Genomic DNA, 19,931 nt, shown 5'->3' with positions numbered 1-19,931 from the left:
CTAAAAAATATTCATTTCATTTTCTCATAAATAGGCTGCGCGGGTAATACACATTGTGCCATTGTGCAGGTAAGGTCTTCCCCGGGATGGGGAATGGACCTGTAGAAAACCTTCTCTGGTTCCACAGAGTCGAGTTTTTAGCAAATAAAATGTATGAAAAATATATCATGTGTGTGCATCTTATACCCCGCCCCCATTTTTTTTTTTTTTTGAAAACTGTAAGAGACCTAGCCCCCACCTTTCTCACTTATTGAAATGAATGCTAATTCCGCTTTAATGTTTTACATTCTACATAAAATGACCTTGACATTTATATAACAAGGCACTCTTCTTAAATTTAATAAAATGATAAGGCTTAATTCTATCTACAAAATAATGGTAATTTACAAGTCTATATTCAAGACAGCCCCCCCCCCCCCCCTCGGAAGCGCGCAGCCAGGTAGAATTCGCAGATATAACATATACAACTTACAAGTAACGTTTTAAAAGTTTCATTCATAAAAAAATTTAGTTCCCCTTATGTCATCTGATAATTTGCTATCATTCATTCTTCCTATGTTTTGTCTGTAGAATTTATAATTATTTCATTAAAAAAAAATTATCTTGAGAAAATAAAGATTGTCAGCTGCATTTATTAGCATCTCGCATTTTCTTGTATATCTTTTACTTGCATATGAATAATGTCATTAAATAAAATAAAAGAAATCAAACTCTATTTCCATCTTTTTTAATTCATTCATAAATCCTTGGATCCGCTCGCAGCTGCGCGGTGGCCTCATCGCTACTGTAAACAATTCATTCATCACGCCGAAAATGTTCATGATTCCGCTAAACTAAGAAAGTTTACACAGGGTTTATCATCTCATATCAAACATCAGACCTGTCCAATGCAGGAATGCTCGAGTTAAAGAGGAAAATTCAGGAATTATTTTGCGTCGGCCATATTTTGACCTGAACCTAGGCGACAATTTGTAATTAAGGTCTTCCGTTTCAGACGGAAGACCTTATAGTGATTCTATTGTTTCTTATTAAGGTCTTCCGTCTCCAACGGAAGACCTTCTTGTTTTCGTTCGGTTTCTTTTTCCCTATTATTATTATTATTCTTCCAACCGATTTTGTGCAAGCGATTTCTCAGAGATGGCTCGTCCGATTTCTACCAAACTTTCAGATCTGAAAGATATTCAATTGATCTTGATAGGTTTTTTTCCTTTTTGATTATCTCACTTCCGGTCGTGAGATATGGACGATTTTCTGATTTTCAGAGGGTCGGCTTGTCCGGGAAACTCCTCCGAAACGACTTAAGATATGGACTTGAGATTTTCAGGGAAAATAGAGGAAGGTTTGGTGAGTTGTAATTGGGTCTCCAAATCTTTCTAGCGCAAAAGGCACCGGAGTTCGGTAGGGCCGAAAAAATGTCTCAGAAATATTTCACAAAATTTGACGCATTTTGTCTCATATCTTCACACCTGTTCATAATTTGTTAAAACATATTGAAGACAAAATGTGCAACATCGCAAGACCTTTCATTTGATGTCAAAAAAATAGGGCTGACCCTTCAAATTAGGGGCTCAGAGGGGCCAAAAGTCTTTTATCTATAACTCTCTAATGATCAATATTTTGTTATATATTACTGAGCAAAAGTATTCATCTTAACAATTTGATGCTTACTATATAAGTTGTTTGAAAATTGGCTTATCTGAATTCTAGATATTAATATTTGAAAATCTGAAGCGGGCCCAAGATGGCGGCTGTCTTTGTCAATTCCGCCATTTCGCAATTTCGCAAGTGGGGTTTATGGAGGCAGCTGAGCGTTTGATTAAAGTATTCTGACATAAGAATGCATGAAATGTAAAACATTTACTTGGACTTTCACGTAGTAGTACGTTGCAATTCAATGTCAATCTTAACACTTAATTACCGTTTCACTACTTTAGTGTAACTGGGCTAGATACGATATATGTAATGTTTACAATGACTTTTTAAACGTTGAAATAAAATAAAGGCGATAAGAACGTTTTATTTATTTTATTTCATTGAAACTATCACACCTATTTAATAGATTAGTCCAAAGAAAATACGCGAATATTTACTCGTGGCGTTTGGCGCAAATTATTAATAGTGACCCGCCTTTTATGATTCTTAGACAGGTGTACGGTTGCAAAAGTATACACACAAGTATATTTAGAGCAGTACTCCCAAAAGCTTAATGGTTTGCGCGTTGGGGATAAAACAGAAAAAGGCGACATGGGTTCAATCCCCTTTGCGACCAAAATTTTGAATCACTTATCAGCTCGATTTTACGAGATTTTTTTCCTGAATCGGACGGAAGACCTCTCGTTGCTCGCAACGAGATCGTTTCTAGTTATTATTATTATTCTTTTTTTTCTTCTTTGTTCTCCGGTACTTTTTTGTCCGCGAGTGTTCTCAGAAACTGTTCACCCAATTGAGCTAAAACCTTTTTAGGGTTAATAGGTGTGTAGTGTAGGTGTGCAACACGAAGGTTATTTTGCGCGCATACGCATGCACGTGCGTGCGCGTGAAATGAGTGAATTGACTGATATACTTAATATAGCTATTACATTTACATTTTTTGATGAAATGATTTGAAACTCATTATATAAAGATATATTAATACTATTGATAATGTGACACTGTCAAATTAGCACGAACTCACGCGCATGCACGTGCGCTTCGCTCTGATTGGCTGAAACAAAAAGCTCAATATCTTTTCTGTTTTTTGACGAAATGCTATGAAATTTAAAACATAGGCATACTTTAGGATGTACTACAATATGATATATAACAATTGTCATGTAAGCACGCGCATGCACGTGCACTGCAATCTGATTGGCTTAAACTTTAAATGGCTATAACTCCTTTGTTTTTCAACCAAACAGGATGAGATTTAGAACATAGACAGTCATAATAGACTCCAACAAGATGGTATGGTCATCATGCACGTGGGTGCACGTGTTCTTCACTCTGATTGGCTGAAACAAAAATCTCAATATCTTTTCCGTTCTTTGACGAAATGCTACGAAATTTAAAACATAAGCATACAATAGGATGTCCTACAATATGATATATAACAATTGTCATTAAATCACACGCATGCACGTGCGCTGAAATCTGATTGGCTTAAACTTTAAATGGTTATAACTCCCTTGGTTTTCAACGAAATAGGATGGTATTTAGAATATTGATAGACATAATGGACCCCTACAAGAAGGTATAGTCATCATGCACATGCTTGTAACTTGAAAAAAGTAAATTAAAAATATGCTTGAATAAGTGTATTTTTTAATACTTCTGGATTTAATGCTTTGATATTAAGTCTATTTGAATATATATACATAGTGTAGAAAAGATGATATGATCATTACCCACATGCATTCACATGAGCTCGCATGTAATGCTAAAATTTAAATATATTTCGTAGTCTTCTGGGAAAACATTGTTTAAGTCTAAATTGCACAAAGTATGTCTTATTTGATAGAGTTTAAGGAAATATGGCACCAAAAGGGAGTTGGGGAGCGTTTGGGGAACATCTGTAACGGTCCCCGTTACAATTAGCCCTAGTTATTATTATTATTATTATTTTTTTTCTTATTTGTTCTCCGGTACTTTTTTGTCCGCGAGTGTTCTCAGAAACTGTTTACCCAACTGAGCTAAAACCTTTTTAGGGTTAATAGGTGTGTAGTGTAGGTGTGCGGAACGAAGGTCATTTTGCGCGCATACGCCTGCACGTGCGTGCGCGTGAAATGAGTGAATTGACTGATATACTTAATATAGCTATAACTTTTACATTTTTTGATGAAATGCTTTGAAACTGATTACATAAGGATATATTAAAAGTGTTAATAATATGACACTGTCAAATTAGCATGAACTCACGCGCATGCACGTGCACCTTCCTCTGATTGGCTGAAACAAAAATCTCAATATCTCTTTTGTTTTCTGACGAAATGCTTTGAAATATTTAACATTGTCATGAATTGGGATATCCTACAATATAATATGGAAAAAATTTCATGAAATCACGCGCATGCACGTGCGCTGCAATCTGATTGGCTGAAATTTTAAATGGCTATATCTCCTTTATTTTTTGACGATATGCTTTGAAATTTAAAATGTAGTCATGCATTAGGATATCCAGCAATATGATACACAAAAAAATTCAAGAAATCACGCGCATGCACGTGTGCTGCAATCTGATTGGCTGAAACTTTAAATGGCCATATCTCCGTTGATTTTTGACGAAATGCTTTGAAATTTAAAACATAGTTATGCATTAGGATATTCTACAATATGATTTAGAAAAAAATTCTTGAAATCACATGGATGCACGTGTGCTGCAATCTGATTGGCTGAAACTTGAAATGGCTATAATTCCCTTGGTATTCAACCAAACAGGATGGGATTTAGAACATAGATAGATATAAGGGCCTCCTACAAGAAGGTATGGTTATCATGCACGTGCACGCACGTGCGTGCATTTGGAACGAGTGAAATTGAAAATACACTTGAATGAGTGGTTTTTTATACTTTTGGACTAAATGCTTTCATAAAAAGTATATTTTAATATATAGAAAGTGTAGACAAGATTATATGATCATTATGCACGTGCATTCACATAGGCATGCGTGCAATGTTAAAATTTGAATAAATTAATTGGTATCCTTTTGGGAAAACGTGTTTAACGTCAAAAATGAACAGATGTTGTTTTATTTACTAAGGCTTACAGGGAATATGGCACGAGAAGGGAGTTGGGGAGCGTTTGGGGAACATCTGTAACGGTTCCCGTTACAATTAGCACTAGTTATTATTATTTTTTTTCTTATTTGTTCTCCGGTACTTTTTTGTCCGCGAGTGTTCTCAGAAACTGTTCACCCAACTGAGCTAAAACCTTTTTAGGGTTAATAGATGTGTAGTGTAGGTGTGCGGAACGAAGGTCATTTTGCGCGCATACGCCTGCACGTGCGTGCGCGTGAAATGAGTGAATTGACTGATATACTTAATATAGCTATAACTTTTACATTTTTTGATGAAATGCTTTGAAACTCATTTTATAAGGATATATTAAAAGTGTTAATAATATGACACTGTCAAATTAGCATGAACTCACGCGCATGCACGTGCGCCTTCCTCTGATTGGCTGAAACAAAAATCTCAATATCTCTTTTGTTTTTTGACGAAATGCTTACAAATTCAAAATATAGTCATACATTAGGATATCCTACAACATGATATATAAAAGTTTCATGAAATCACGTGCATGCGCATGCGCTTTAATCTGATTAGTTGAAACATTAAATGGCTTTATCTCCTCTGTTTTTTGACGAAATGCTTTGAAATTTAAAACATAGTCTTTCATTAGAATATCCTGCAATATGATATACAAAAAATTTCAAGAAATCACGTGCATGCACGTGTGCTGCAATCTGATTGGCTGGAACTTTAAATGGCTATATCTCCTTTGTTTTTTGACAAAATGTTTTGAAATTTAAAACATAGTCTTTCATAAGGATGTCCTACAATACGATATAGAAAAAAATCATGAAATCACGCGAATGTACGTGTGCTGCAATCTGATTGGCTGAAACTTGAAATGGCTTTAACTCCCTTATTTTTCAAACAAACAGGATGGGATTTAGAATACAGATAGGTATAATGGACTCCTACAAGAAGGTATGGTCAACATGCACGTGCACGCACGTGCGTGCATTTAGAACGAGTGAAGTTAATAATACACTTGAATGAGTGATTTTTGATACTTTTGGACTGAATGCTTTCATATTATAGTATATCAAAATATATAGATAGTGTAGACAAGATGATATGGTCATAACGCACATGCATTCACATGCATTCACATGGTGCAATGCTTAAATTTGAATGTAACTGGTATTCTTCTGGGGAAACGTTGTTAAAGTCAAAAGTGCACAGTGTTTGTCTTTGTTTATTTAATGAAGCTTACAGAGGATATGGCACCAAAAGGAAGTTGGGGAGCGTTTGGGGAACATCTGTAACGGTTCCCGTTACAATTAGCACTAGTTCTATTCATTTTTGTTTTAAAGTTTCAAGTCCCGACTGCTACTTTTCTCTTCCTTTGTTATACATGTAAGTACAAACCAGTAGAGCTACAGTCTACAGTCTCGACAGAGACTTCTGGTTAATAATGAAAACTTATTACATAACTTCAGTGTGAATTAACACCGTGTGCAAAGTCATGATTATGAAATGTAACGGGATACTCAAATTAGTAAATGAATTTTGAGTTTTAGAAATTTGCATTCATGACCTATGATTTGATTGACTATATCAATTTTTCAGAGTATTATTTAAATAGTTTAATATGAAATTTGGAGATTTAGTCTCTCTCTCTTTCGGTAGGAATGTTGTTTTTTTTCAAACCTATGCATATTATAAACATTTTATAAACATAAAATGATAAATGATTTTCTTCGTCGAGACTGTTTCTTATCTTGATATATGTTACTTCAAGGAACAGTCACAATTTAATATTCAATAAATTCTGCATGTACATGTAGTAAGCTAGGTTGAGATTAACATTGAAAATTTTCATCCCAAGAAAATCATTGTCAACCGAAGCGCAGCTTTAATAGAAATTTAATCATATAATTATTTGTTTTGTAAAACTTAGAGATCCTTATTCACTTCATACATAGAAAAATACAAATCTCTCTCTCTCTCTCTCTCTCTCTCTCTCTCTAGGACACTTGTCTAGAAAATTTAGCAAGGATCTCTTTTCAATATTTACGTAATATGATATTTAAATGCTCGATTCAAAGATTAGGATTTCCATTATACACTACAGAAAAGAATCAAAAGAGCTTATAAATTGCGGCTCATATAATTATCTGCAGCGCCGTTTCGATATCTTTTTTTCACTAATTCTAAATTTTTATTACAGAATCTAGTGTAACAAAAGGAAAATTTCATCCAGATTCATAGGACAGTATACGACTTCCAGAGCAACGATACATTATGGTGTAAGTTAATTTTTTCCCTTTCTTCATAAAAGGACAAAAAAGTCTAAGACCCCTTTTTGACCCCTGATTTGGGGTGTATTTAAGCATGATGCAACAGTTTTATGCGAATTTTCATTGATTTTACAGCACAATTTTGTTTTGGATATAGAGAGCTCATGCTTGCCTTTAGCTATCTACCAATATTTATATTTCATACACTAAAATTCTCAGATACGCAAGCTTGAGCTCTATGATTCCCGAAGAGAAACGTATCTCAAATCTGATGAAATTCCACCGGAATTTTTAAAAAAATCGGAAAAATATCGCACTTCACCACTGTGATCGCACTCTGCTGTGGCCTCCGTGTAAGCTTTGAATCAAAATTAGTGCTGGTTTTGAAACAAGCATCATTTTAAGTTTTTAGCTTCAAACTCTCACAATATATTTTAACAGTGTTCTGATTTTTACATCAAATAAGGGACCATATTCTGCTGTCATCATACCTTGTCCTTTATGGAAATAACGAACAGTTTTTAAGCTCACGAAATGGTCCAAAACATTAAACTGTACAAATTTTGAAGCAGAGGAAAAACAGAGTTCTTAATCATCAGAGGTGGGATCAGGTGTCATGGAGGAATGAGCACTCCCTGCCGACCGGTCACACCCTCCGTGTGCTCCTTGTCATGATCGGGAAATAACGGAATGATTTTGATTTATGGAACGCCGTAACTGCCTTATGTGGAGAACTTTCATTATATGATGGTACTTTGTCATTATATGATGGTATTTTGTCATTATATGATGGTATTTTATCATTATATGATGGTATTTCGTCATTATATGATGGTATTTCGTCATTATATGATGGTACTTTGTCATTATATGATGGTATTTTATCATTATATGATGGTATTTTGTCATAATATAATGGTATTTTATCATTATATAATGATATTTCGTCATTATATGATGGTACTTTGTCATTATATGATGGTATTTTATCATTATATGATGGTATTTTGTCTTATATGATGGTATTTTATCATTATATGATGGTATTTCGTCATTATATGATGGTACTTTGTCATTATATGATGTTATTTCGTCATTATATGATGGTATTTTATCATTATATGATGGTATTCCGTCATTATATGATGGTATTTCGTCATTATATGATGGTACTTTGTCATTATATGATGGTATTTTGTCATTATATGATGGTACTTTGTCATTATATGATGGTATTTTATCATGATATGATGGTACTTCGTCATTATATGATGGTATTTTATCATGATATGATGGTATTTTGTCATTATACTACTTTTCATTATACTACTCTTCATTATATGCTACTACTTTTTCGTCATTATTTGAAGTCTCGATCATCCAGACGCTTGTCTCTATAACACAAATTCGCTGTTTCTAGACTGGCAGTACGAAATCGAGGATCAGACAGGCAAGCCAGTCTAGGTATTCGTAACAGTATTACGAAACAAACTTGAGTGCCTTGCTGGATGGCTATGTATTTTTTGGTACTAAAATCTTTATAAAGAATGGTTTTACAAAATACCATCATATAATGATAAAATACCATCATATAATGACAAAATACCATCATATAATGATAAAATACCATCATATAATGACAAAGTACCATCATATAATGACGAAATACCATCATATAATGACGGAATACCATCATATAATGATAAAATACCATCATATAATGACAAAATACCATCATATAATGACAAAATACCATCATATAATGAAAGGTCTCCACATAAGGCAGTTACGGCGTTCCATATTGATTGCTATTTACCAAACTCTATCATATTATATCATATATTGTGGGACAAACATTTCTTGGATCAAATATTGGAAGACCATAGGTAAAAATGCACTTTTCTCCTATACTTTTCATGACAGCACCACAACGCCATTACTTTATTACCCGTCAACGCACAGGCACCTGACGTTACTTATTTTTCTCTTTATAAAAAAATATACTCATACCTAATAATAAACCCTTGTTTTTTTTTTAATAGTTATGGGTAGTTATGGGGGTTTTTTTATAGAAAGAAAAATAAGTAACGTCAGGCGCCCGTGAGTCAACGTTCCGTCTAGCCCGTTTGCACTAGAATTACAGTAAGGATATAGTACATTTAGTCCAAGAAAATTAACTTTGATTTCTTATAACCAAATTCTAAGTGGTTATACATGTATTCTAAAACTTGCGTTAATATCTGCTTCCACTCAATGAAATTTAATGTGCTAAAGAGCAAATCTTTTCGGCACACGATTTGCAAGTTAAAAGGAGCCGACTGGAGTTTTATTTTGTGGAAAAAAAGCAACAGAGACACTCTTTTACTATTTTGACATATATATACATGTAACCTACATTGACTTCAATGTATATGCCAAGTTTAGGCAAAATCTAAAGTCCAGGTATTTTTAAAGAACCGTCTCAAAATACACGTTTATTTACTATAGGATTAAATAGGAAATTGCCAGTTTTTTTCCACTATAAATCACATAATACAAATACATGTATAATAACAAATAAGCGCCGTTCAGAGTAATCGTAATTATCTTACAAAGGAAATAAAAAATAAAAGATGAATGAATGAATATCGAGTAGGTAATTAGGCTTTCCTGGTTATTTAATAGGTCCAAAGAAATGTCTCAAGGGCGATTAATAATCATCGCCACTTTTCTCATCATCGCCTGTATTATTGCCCTCGGACTTGGTCTCGGGTTTGTGCTAACTAGAGACAAGGATTCCAACCAAACGCCCTGTGGAGAACAAGGGACGGAATCGGGAACCTCCTCCACAGGGTCGCCACCCACCACCACCACCAAACCCGCTCCAGAGGGAACCCCATCAATCGAGGGTCATTATCGATACGCCGCCATCGCATCTGATACCGGAACCTGCGCACAAATCGGCATGTATGTTTTTCTTATACCAGTATTTAACTTCCAGGATCCTTAAGAGTGTTTTTGGGAATTATTTCTTTACACTCTTACAGGCATACCTGTGTATATTTTCAAAAAGCTACATGCATTAATGAACAATATAGAAATGTATAGAAAAAACTAACTGAATTCAAAGAACATTTAAGTTAAAGAAAAATATCAAGTACCCAGTACATGCATCTTATTCTTAAGAGTTATTAAGGGAATCGTTGAGCACTTAGAAATATAGGAAAGAATAATAAAAATAATACTTAATAAACCCTTAAAACAAATATTAATACCATTTTGAACTGTGTTGGATTTCAGAGATATCATGGGGCGGCGACAAGGGTCCGTGGTAGATGCTGCTATCGCCACCATTCTTTGTCAGTGTGTAGATAACAGTCACAGTTGTGGTATTGGAGGAGGGCATTTCATGACTGTATACAATAAGTATGTGCTAGTTGTGTAAAAGAAAAAAAAAAAAAAAAAAAGACAATATTTGATTTCACTATACTAATATGTACAGGATATTTCATGACTACAATAAGTATGTCCTAGTCGTGTAAAACAAAAAAAAAATAGAAAAGGCTTATCTGATTTCAGAATGCTAAAAATTTACACTGTATGTACACATTACAAATAACATCCTTTAACGGTCATTCAACGTCTTTAATATTAAAGGGCAAATAACACAGCTTACACAATTATAGCCCGCGAGATGGCGCCAGGGGCAGCTACAGAAGAAATGTATGTGCCAGAGAATAAATCTTCTACGGAAGGTAAAGAATGAATAACCATAATGAATTTATTAACATGGAACAGCTGTATAACAACTAGACGGATTTATCCTTAAATTGATAAAATTTCTTGAATACTCGTACTATAGTTTGTTTCTGTAACCAATATGAAGTCTTTAAAACAAATCTTTTTCGGAAGTATTGAAACAAAAACTTGTAATGGTGTGAACAGTACAGCTAGGAATCATAATCCATAAAAACAAATTGAAATTCATAACCTTTTTCTCTATTATTATGAATCCTTGTAAAATCACTTAAAGCAATATGAGCTGCATTTTTGAAAATTTTATTTTGGTGTTACAATGTACATGTGTTATTATGATAAATTTGTATGTAACTTGAACCTTTATGATCAATTGGTCTAAAATTAAACAGAAGAAAGACTTTTATATACAATTCAAAATACAGTTTTATGTAAGAAATCATTATACCGTATAGCGGGTAATTTTAGCGGGGTGCTAATTTTGGCTTATTTTGGCGTTTTGAGAGTAGCCCGCTAAAATTTTAATCGCTAAAATATTCAGTAGTCTTTATATTGTTCATCTGCGAAGAGCTGAAACTTCGTGTCCGCTAATATAAATTACGGTAAAGTTATTAGCACACCTTTGAGCAGGCAAAACGCCAAATTTTACACCCGCCAAGAAAACGCGCTATACGGTATTGTACAGGACGACAATAATGTCATTTTGATTCAATCGAAGCTTATGAATAGTTCTTCCATTGCAAATATGAGCAACAAAACTTTAATGAAGCTAAATTTTTCAGTCATTGAAACAGTGATTTACAATATTGCAACAAAAAATTCTGACATCAAAGTTGCAGCTCATATTGCTTTAAACTAATTATTTTAGAAATATAAATACAGAGCATATGTAATTATGTCTCATATTTAGGTTACCTGAGTCACTCAGGTAACAAACGACTGCAGGAATGTAGTAATTATATTTACTTGATGTATTTGTTTGTATTCAAAAGTAATTTAACATCAAAACGATGGAGAGCTAGTGGACATCGCTTCGTCGTCAACGTACCATCGCGCTATCGTCATTTCACCAAATAGACATTGCTATCGCACCAACGCGTAATCGTGCTTTCGCTTCATCATGCTATCGCTTCAACATCGTCGTCGCGCTATATCGCACCATCGTCATCTCATCTTCATCGTCATCTCACCATCGCGACATCGTAATTGTATTATCACGTCACTGCACTATCGACTAGAACCTTGATGACGCGTTAGTGAACTACGTGGACCTCTCCCGATTCCATAGTAACTGTTTTAATTTTTCTTTGCCTATTTTTCAGAAAATTTTATGGCAGAATTTCTATTATTAGTTTTCTTTCCATTCGTTTTGCTAGGTGGTTTAGCCATAGGAGTACCAGGTGAAATCAAAGGATTGTATGAAGCTTGGAAAATTGGCGGCAAATTGCCATGGAAAGATTTGTTTCAGCCAACCATAAAGAAGCTTAGAGAGGGTTGGAGGGTTAGCCAGCCTCTGGCATACGCTATTTCTCGACAAACGACAGTGTTACTTAGACAACAAAACTTGAGGTATAATTATAATTCAAATAACAATTCCAGAATCATTATAAACAATAATTTTAGTACAGTGTTTAATGAGATAATATTCTCAATTATTAAAGGTATCGCTTTCATTATAAGGTTTTTGTATTCAATTGATTCTCTTTACAGAGATGTCCTCACAAACCCAGAAACTGGACGACCGTACAACGAAGGAGAAATCATAAAAATGCCCAAACTGGCCAACACGTTTGAAGCCATTGCCAACGACCCACACGCTATGTACAATGGTTCGCTGGTTGATGACATCGTGGAGGATATTCGGGAAGCAGGTATTGCAATCTTGACAGTTGATGTTCTTAAACTCCCAGATAAAAAGCACTCTTTTTCAAGTTATTAATGGTTGAAGTACTACATTTTTCTTAAAATTATAAACAGAGGTAACGTTATCATTTGATTTTCCTCTGACGTTTCAATTATTAATTTCACTCGTTTCGAAATGTGTCTATTTTTGGTCAACAATGCAGAACAGAGGAATATAATTGTTTTATAGGTGGGATTATAACAAAAGAAGACCTTAAAAACTACGTAGCAGTTGTCAAGGAGCCACTACTTGTGAAACTGAAGGACAATTCCACCATCTTTACACCACAACCGCCATCTAGCGGAGCAGTGTACGCCATGATTCTCCAGATCGCAGACGGTATGTTGATACAGGAAGTTGAAATAGACTTTAAGATAAAACGTTCTATAATTTAAAGACCGTGAAAATTATAGAAAATATGTGTTGAGAGCTATGAAGTTTTCTGAAAACAAGAAAATAATATTAAATGCATTGACATTCTGTAGGATACGGGTTTAATCCTGATAGTGTCTCGACCACGGAAAAATCGACATTAACCTGGCATAGAATCGTAGAAGCCATGAAATTCGCTTTTGCAAAGAGAAGTAGTCTTGGGGACCCAGACAAGGAAAGCCAAAATTTTAAGGATAATATTGATTCGGTAAAAAGATTCTTACAAATTTTCTTACAAATCAAAATATAATTCGAAGAGAAACACGGGGCGTTTTCCGCTCATGGTAACGAACTTTTAGTACTAGGGGATAATAGTATGACTTCATCAACCTATGCAGAATATGTTCTTAGCCTGTTTCTCTGGCCTTACCATAATGCTGCACAAAAGGCCAGGGAAACAGGCTAAATATGTTCTTTCTTTTTCAGTTGATTAATAATATGACTTCATCAACCTACGCCGAATATGTTCGATCTATGATATCGGATACTTCTACACACGACACCATGTACTACGGGCCGACATTTTACGACCAGTCAAAAACAGGGACGTCACATTTGGCAGTTCTTGCGCCAAATGGTGATGCTGTCTCACTTACTAGTACAATAAATCTTTAGTAAGTAAACAAATCTGCAATACTTTGGGAAGAATTACCCAAAAGCACCCATATATTTGCTTTCATTTTTCATTCTCATAACGCATTTCAGAGAATTCCCAACAAAACACCCAAATATTATCTTCCATCTTTTATCAGTTTATTCTTCTAACGAATTTCAGAGAATTAATAAAAAAAAAAAACACCCATATATCTATATCAATCTTTCATTTTCATAAAGCATTCAGACATATGAAACGTTTTGTAGCTCACCTTGTCGAAGGCTCAAGTGAGCTTTTCTGATCACATTTTGTCCGTCGTCCGTCCGTCCGTCGGTCTGTCTGTCTGTAGACTTTTCACATTTTCGTCCTCTTCTCAAGAACCAATGGGCTAATTTTAACCAAAGTTGGTACAAAGCATCCTTTGGTAAAGGGGAGTTTAAATTGTTAAAATGAAGGGATAAGTCCTCTTACAAGGGGAGATAATCAAGAAAAGACAAAAATAGGATAGGGTCATTAAAAAATCTTCTTCTCAAGAACCACTGGGCCAGAAAAGCTGACACTTATATGGAAGCGTGGGTAGTGTAAATATTAAATTGTTAAAATCATGACCCCCGGGGGTAGGGCGGGGCCACAATAGGGAATCCAAGTTCTACATAGAAATATATAGAACAAAAATCTTCATCTCAAGAACCACTGTGCCAGGAAAGCTGAGACTTATGTGGAAGCATTCTTGGGTAATGTAGATATTAAATTGTTATAATCATGACCCCCGGGGCCACAATAGGGAATCCAAATTTTACATAGAAAAACACTGTATTTAGGAATCCAAGTTCTACATAGAAATATATAGAACAAAAATCTTCATCTCAAGAACCGCTGTGCCAGGAAAGCTGAGACTTATGTGGAAGCATTCTTGGGTAATGTAGATATTAAATTGTTATAATCATGACACTGGGCCAGAAAAGCTGACACTTATATGGAAGCGTGGGTAGTGTAAATATTAAATTGTTAAAATCATGACCCCCGGGGGTAGGGCGGGGCCACAATAGGGAATCCAAGTTCTACATAGAAATATATAGAACAAAAATCTTCATCTCAAGAACCACTGTGCCAGGAAAGCTGAGACTTATGTGGAAGCATTCTTGGGTAATGTAGATATTAAATTGTTATAATCATGACCCCCGGGGCCACAATAGGGAATCCAAATTTTACATAGAAAAACACTGTATTTAGGAATCCAAGTTCTACATAGAAATATATAGAACAAAAATCTTCATCTCAAGAACCGCTGTGCCAGGAAAGCTGAGACTTATGTGGAAGCATTCTTGGGTAATGTAGATATTAAATTGTTATAATCATGACCCCCGGGGGTAGGGCGGGGCCACAATAGGGAATCCAAATTTTACATAGAAAAACACTGTATTTAGGAAAAGTCTTTTAAGAATCTTCTTCTCAGGAACCACTGGGCCAGGAAAGCAACTTTATGTTGAAGCTTCCTGGGGTAGTGTAGATTCAAAAGTATTCAAATCATAAAAGGAAAGGGGGTAGTGGGGCACGATAGGTATAGCAAGAGGGGAAATCTGGTGAAGAACTGCAAGTTAATCAGGTGAGCGATGTGGCCCAAGGGCCTCTTGCTTGAAATTTATTTTTCTGTCTACGTTTTATTTCCACTTTTGGAGAGTTATAGTTCTTAGTGCGCTCTTTTGTGAAAAAGTCGGAGAATGTACGAATCTCGCGGGATTTCTGGGACAAATGTAACATTAACATGTAAACAACACGTTGAATGTCGATGAACAAATCCTAACAAAATGCATATGAAATGTTTTATTGTTGTAGACTTTATCTAAATCAAGAGTAGAGATGACAAGGATATTAATTTACATCTATTGGTGATTGTATGCATCTATTTATCGTAATGGTACATTTTAAAGTCAATACACATACTTCAAAAATGTCGTATTTTTATTAATGGACGATAAAGTTAGGGTTTCGCTCTTTTACATATGTCTTGTAGTTCTTCTATTCTTTAGTTATAATGACAAATGCACTTAATAACATTTAAAATTGGATTGATACTGGCATGTATTGTATTATCCGCAATGCCATGCTGTCCCAGTCAGACGACCAAACGCGCCTCTAATTCTGAAGAGTTCACTAATGGAAATACAACGTATTGAAGAGTTCAAATAAGAGAGAGATGAAACAATCGGTAATCCTCGGCTGTCTCTGCTACGTTCAATTTAAACCTCGAATGTGATAGGTTGAATGATCGAGGCATTGCATCAAGTTGGATACATAGCTCCGTCGGAAACTGTCTTGTCACTCATTTCATATTTCGCTCTGCATAAAGTTCTTCAAAAAGGTTTCTTAACTTGTCTTATTCTTCATTGTAATTCGGTGTGCCACAAAGTATTAAACATAAATTTCAAATGTATAACAAATGAATAAATTCAAATAAGATCACGAGACTCAATCAGCAAGACAGTAGACACCGCTGACGTCCGAGGTTAGTGTGCGAGGTAAGCGCCATCCGAGGAGTTCCAAGTGGAACGTAAACACGTCATATGCAAATCCATTCTTTTAAAAACTTTAAGAAATCTGACATGTTACACCTATTTACGTTTGATGGTTTTTTCTGCAAGAACATCCATTAATACTTTGATCCTAAGAACTGATTACTTTGAAAAATTATATCTTAATAAGGTACGTTTTCCACCATATCACACTTCTTTGCTTAAATAGTTTTGGTTCAAAAGTGGTCGGAAGCAGAACAGGGATAATTTTTAATAATGAAATGGATGACTTCTCTACACCGAACACAACCAACTCATTTGGTGTTCCGGCCTCAGCCGCGAATTTTATCAAGCCGGGTAAGAGACCACTGTCTTCCATGTGCCCCAGTATAGCAGTGGATTCAGATGGTCACGTGAAGTTAGTGATGGGAGCTTCCGGCGGAACTAAAATTACAACATCCACGGCTTTGGTACGTTTATGGTAGTAGTTAAAATTATGAAATAAAAATTGGCTGAAATTTTCATATATTTTATGAGTAAGAGACGGAATGAATCTCACCCCCCCCCCCCAATAGAAACATGATCAAGGTCATTCTGTTTGCTTGTGAAACTTTCATTTAAGAAATAAATAACAAGTTTATAAACTTCAATGGGAATTGAAGTGGGTCGGTCACGTGATCAAATCCTGTGAAGGCCGAAGGCCTTCTCAGAAGATTTGATCACGTACCGACCCACTTCAATTCCCATTGAAGTTTATAAACTTATTATTTATTACTTATATATACATTTGAGACAGACAATTGCATATTTTCGAATTTAAATTATTGCACTAACCGTCCGTCGTAGATTTTGAAAAATGACGCAAGGTGTAAATCGGCTTGCATGGCGGTTACGCTTCGAATTCATTAGGCTAAGGAATCTATTTCGAAGGGAATATTTTGTGAAAGGGTACTTGTGATCAGTAATAGTGAACAGATTGTTGTCTGGGAGTATTTTTATTCGTGAAAATTGATAATCGATGCTGAAAAGACAAAAGAAACACGTCCGAAGTTTGATGATAAAAAGTTGGAGGAATTTCGGTCGCCGGGAAGGGATGGATGGATCCGATGGATTGAGACACTTGTCCGAGCCAGTTAATTTGCAATTTGATCAAAACATTCTACGATTTCAGTAACTAAAGGTAGAGCCTACTTTTCGTAAAACACTGATGAAAACAGAGACACCGGCGACAGCTTTACATTGAACTACGAAAACGCCTAGGTGTTTGGCAGCTGTTCATGGCATGATTGCAATGATATTTTCCAAAAGATTTACATATCTATCGTGAGTAGAATTTAAAGATAAAATGATAGTTTATCATGAAAATTTAATCAAAGGTCTACCAAAAAATAAGGATGAACATTACAGACTGTAGAGCTGACAAAAGTGAAAAAAAATGTAAACAAGCGTTAGTTTTCTCTATGTACACAGGTTAAATAGATAGCCAAAAAACTGTATGGAATACTTGTTTACATTGTAAATAAAATAATTATCATTTTACTTGCTTATTCGTTCATTTTGATACAGGAAAAGCAAGTAGAGCAGGTCAATTTATAATTTATGTACCGGTAGATATTATTGCGCCGTGTGATTAGGTCACGTATTGACCTCTGACCTCTGACAAACTTCATACAGAATTGAAGATATTTTCTCTCTGTATGTTTATATAATGGAGAGATACCACAAATGTATATATTTCCGATTAATATTTCAAGAGGCTTTTGTAATAAACAATACCTAGCTCTCTATGGCACCACCCGCCTCTCATAGTATCCCCTCCTCTCCCCATCCCCCACCCCTCCCCGATCAACACAGCCTCTTCTTTTTTCCATAGCGGGGGACACAGATTCTCTGAATTAGCTTGGTTCTTCGTCTTGGTAGTCAACTAATCCATAATAGACAATTCTGTTGGTGGTTTGTTATCGTCTTGGCTTTCAATTTATTAAAAGTTCAAGTTTGAGATTTCATTTTTGATATTTGAATTCGTTTTAGGTTAGCATTGAAACTTTGTGGTTCAAGTATGGAATTAAGAAATCAATAGATTACAAACGACTGCATCATCAGCTTTTGCCAGCATACATCACAGTGGAAAACGGATTTAATCAGGTATGTTTTTATATACTTTTAGATAATAAAAAAAAATTTTCATAGGATTCATGAGAACAAATATTAAACTTCATTTATCTTGTTTTAAATTTAACACTCGGGGGTTGACTACTTCTATAAAAATGGAAGGAAAATGTACTCTTTCTAAAACTTTCTACAACTAAGAACTTGGAACTTCAGCTCAATTTTACTGAAGAGGTTTACTGTAAACAAACTGCCTCTCATCGTCGGATACCCTCGGGCGATTTCGTCTCATCCCCCATGATGGTTGCAGAACTGCCCTCATGGGTCTCTGGGCGATCCCATCGGAACTCCTCGGATGTTTCGCGAACTCAACTTATTGTTGAGTTCGCGAAACATCCGAGGAGTTTCGATTGCTGGGCAATCTGTAAACTTTGTTTACTTTCTTTTTCAGCAAGTTTTAAATGGGTTGAAGAATATTGGTCACAACATTAGTATTTCGGACTCTGCCGGTTCAGTAGTACAGGGCATTTTACAGTTAGAGGAAGGAACAATAAGCGCCAATGCGGACTATAGAAAGCGAGGGGCTACGGATGGCTATTAATACACCAGTCTGGTACCTTTTCCACTATTTCGTTTGCGTACTCTCTATGTAGAGAGTAGAGAGTGTGCGAACGGATTTGTGGGAAGGGTACCAAACTATTAACTCGCATAAGGTTATTATTGAAATAAAATCAGTTTAAATATACCAAATTTGATAATGAAATCAAACAGCAAACTAAGAAATCAACGTTGTGATTTTTAAAAGGCCTTCATCATAACAATGCCAGAAAAAATAGTTTTTTTGTCTGTGATATGAAGAAAAAAAATCTTCTCATGATAAACGACTTAAAAATTTTATAAAAAGACGTTTCAACTTGGTAAAAAAGAATATCATTTATGGACATTTACTAGTATATCCTTGGCAGTTACTTTTCTTATAAGAGGATCACTGATTTGGGGGGGGGGGGGGGGGGCAGGAATTTTTCGTCGAAAGGCGCGGGGATCTAGCATACCAAATACCAAACGGGAAAAACTATTTTGTAACTCTTTGTGAAGGCAGGGTGCTCATTCATAAGCTTTAATTCTTTTTTCTGATGTTAACTATAGATACGTTTTTCAAAAAGGGGATGGGGTGGTCTAAACCATTTCAGTCGGTTTTAAGTTATTTAAATTTTTGTGGCTGTTTCATATAAATCAATAATTACGGCCTGAAAAAATCCAATTAAGAAGGTGTCATAAAACTGCAATCCAAATATGAATATGTTAAAAAGGGGACAATCTATCTAAAATTAGATATTGGATCTGGTCCAACTAGATCGCTACACATTTTGAAAATACAAAGAAATAAAACGAGACGCAGCACTCTTTTTATGTGCTTTACATAGATTTTATGTTAATAAGTGGGGTTGTAGCTCTCTGCTGGACCATCCAAATTTATTTTCAGGTCTGCATGTTAAAAGATTTAAATTACCTACTATATTTAGCTCAAAAAATCCAACTGTTATATACATGTTAAAGATTTTTTAAAAATGTAAATTACCTTTTATATATTAGCTCACAAAATCTACAGGAATTATTTAAAGGTTTTTCGAATGTTTATT

General features: G+C 35.0%; 1 protein-coding gene across 1 annotated transcript in view; it reads left to right on the top strand.

Annotated features, from left to right (window-relative positions):
* The window catches only part of LOC134259087 (glutathione hydrolase 1 proenzyme-like), a 36,518-nt gene extending 17,435 nt beyond the window's left edge, over positions 1-19,083 (top strand). The window contains exons 2-13 of the mRNA XM_062742000.1: positions 6,935-7,013; positions 9,669-9,950; positions 10,284-10,409; positions 10,641-10,738; positions 12,116-12,308; positions 12,450-12,610; positions 12,832-12,981; positions 13,128-13,282; positions 13,501-13,688; positions 16,412-16,652; positions 18,214-18,327; positions 18,743-19,083. Coding sequence (XP_062597984.1) covers positions 7,009-7,013; positions 9,669-9,950; positions 10,284-10,409; positions 10,641-10,738; positions 12,116-12,308; positions 12,450-12,610; positions 12,832-12,981; positions 13,128-13,282; positions 13,501-13,688; positions 16,412-16,652; positions 18,214-18,327; positions 18,743-18,892 — 1,863 coding nt within the window. The 5' untranslated portion in view covers positions 6,935-7,008 and the 3' untranslated portion in view covers positions 18,893-19,083. The remainder of the gene's footprint in view (positions 1-6,934; positions 7,014-9,668; positions 9,951-10,283; positions 10,410-10,640; positions 10,739-12,115; positions 12,309-12,449; positions 12,611-12,831; positions 12,982-13,127; positions 13,283-13,500; positions 13,689-16,411; positions 16,653-18,213; positions 18,328-18,742) is intronic.
* Positions 19,084-19,931: the final 848 nt, after the last annotated feature.

The sequence above is a fragment of the Saccostrea cucullata genome, unplaced genomic scaffold (genome assembly GCF_032062105.1).
Source record: "Saccostrea cucullata isolate Sc308-1 unplaced genomic scaffold, CSIRO_AGI_Scuc_v1 ctg3236, whole genome shotgun sequence".
Lineage (NCBI taxonomy): Eukaryota > Metazoa > Mollusca > Bivalvia > Ostreida > Ostreidae > Saccostrea > Saccostrea cuccullata.
Note: the sequence above shows the minus strand (reverse complement) of the source record. Positions and strands in the feature narration are given on the sequence as shown.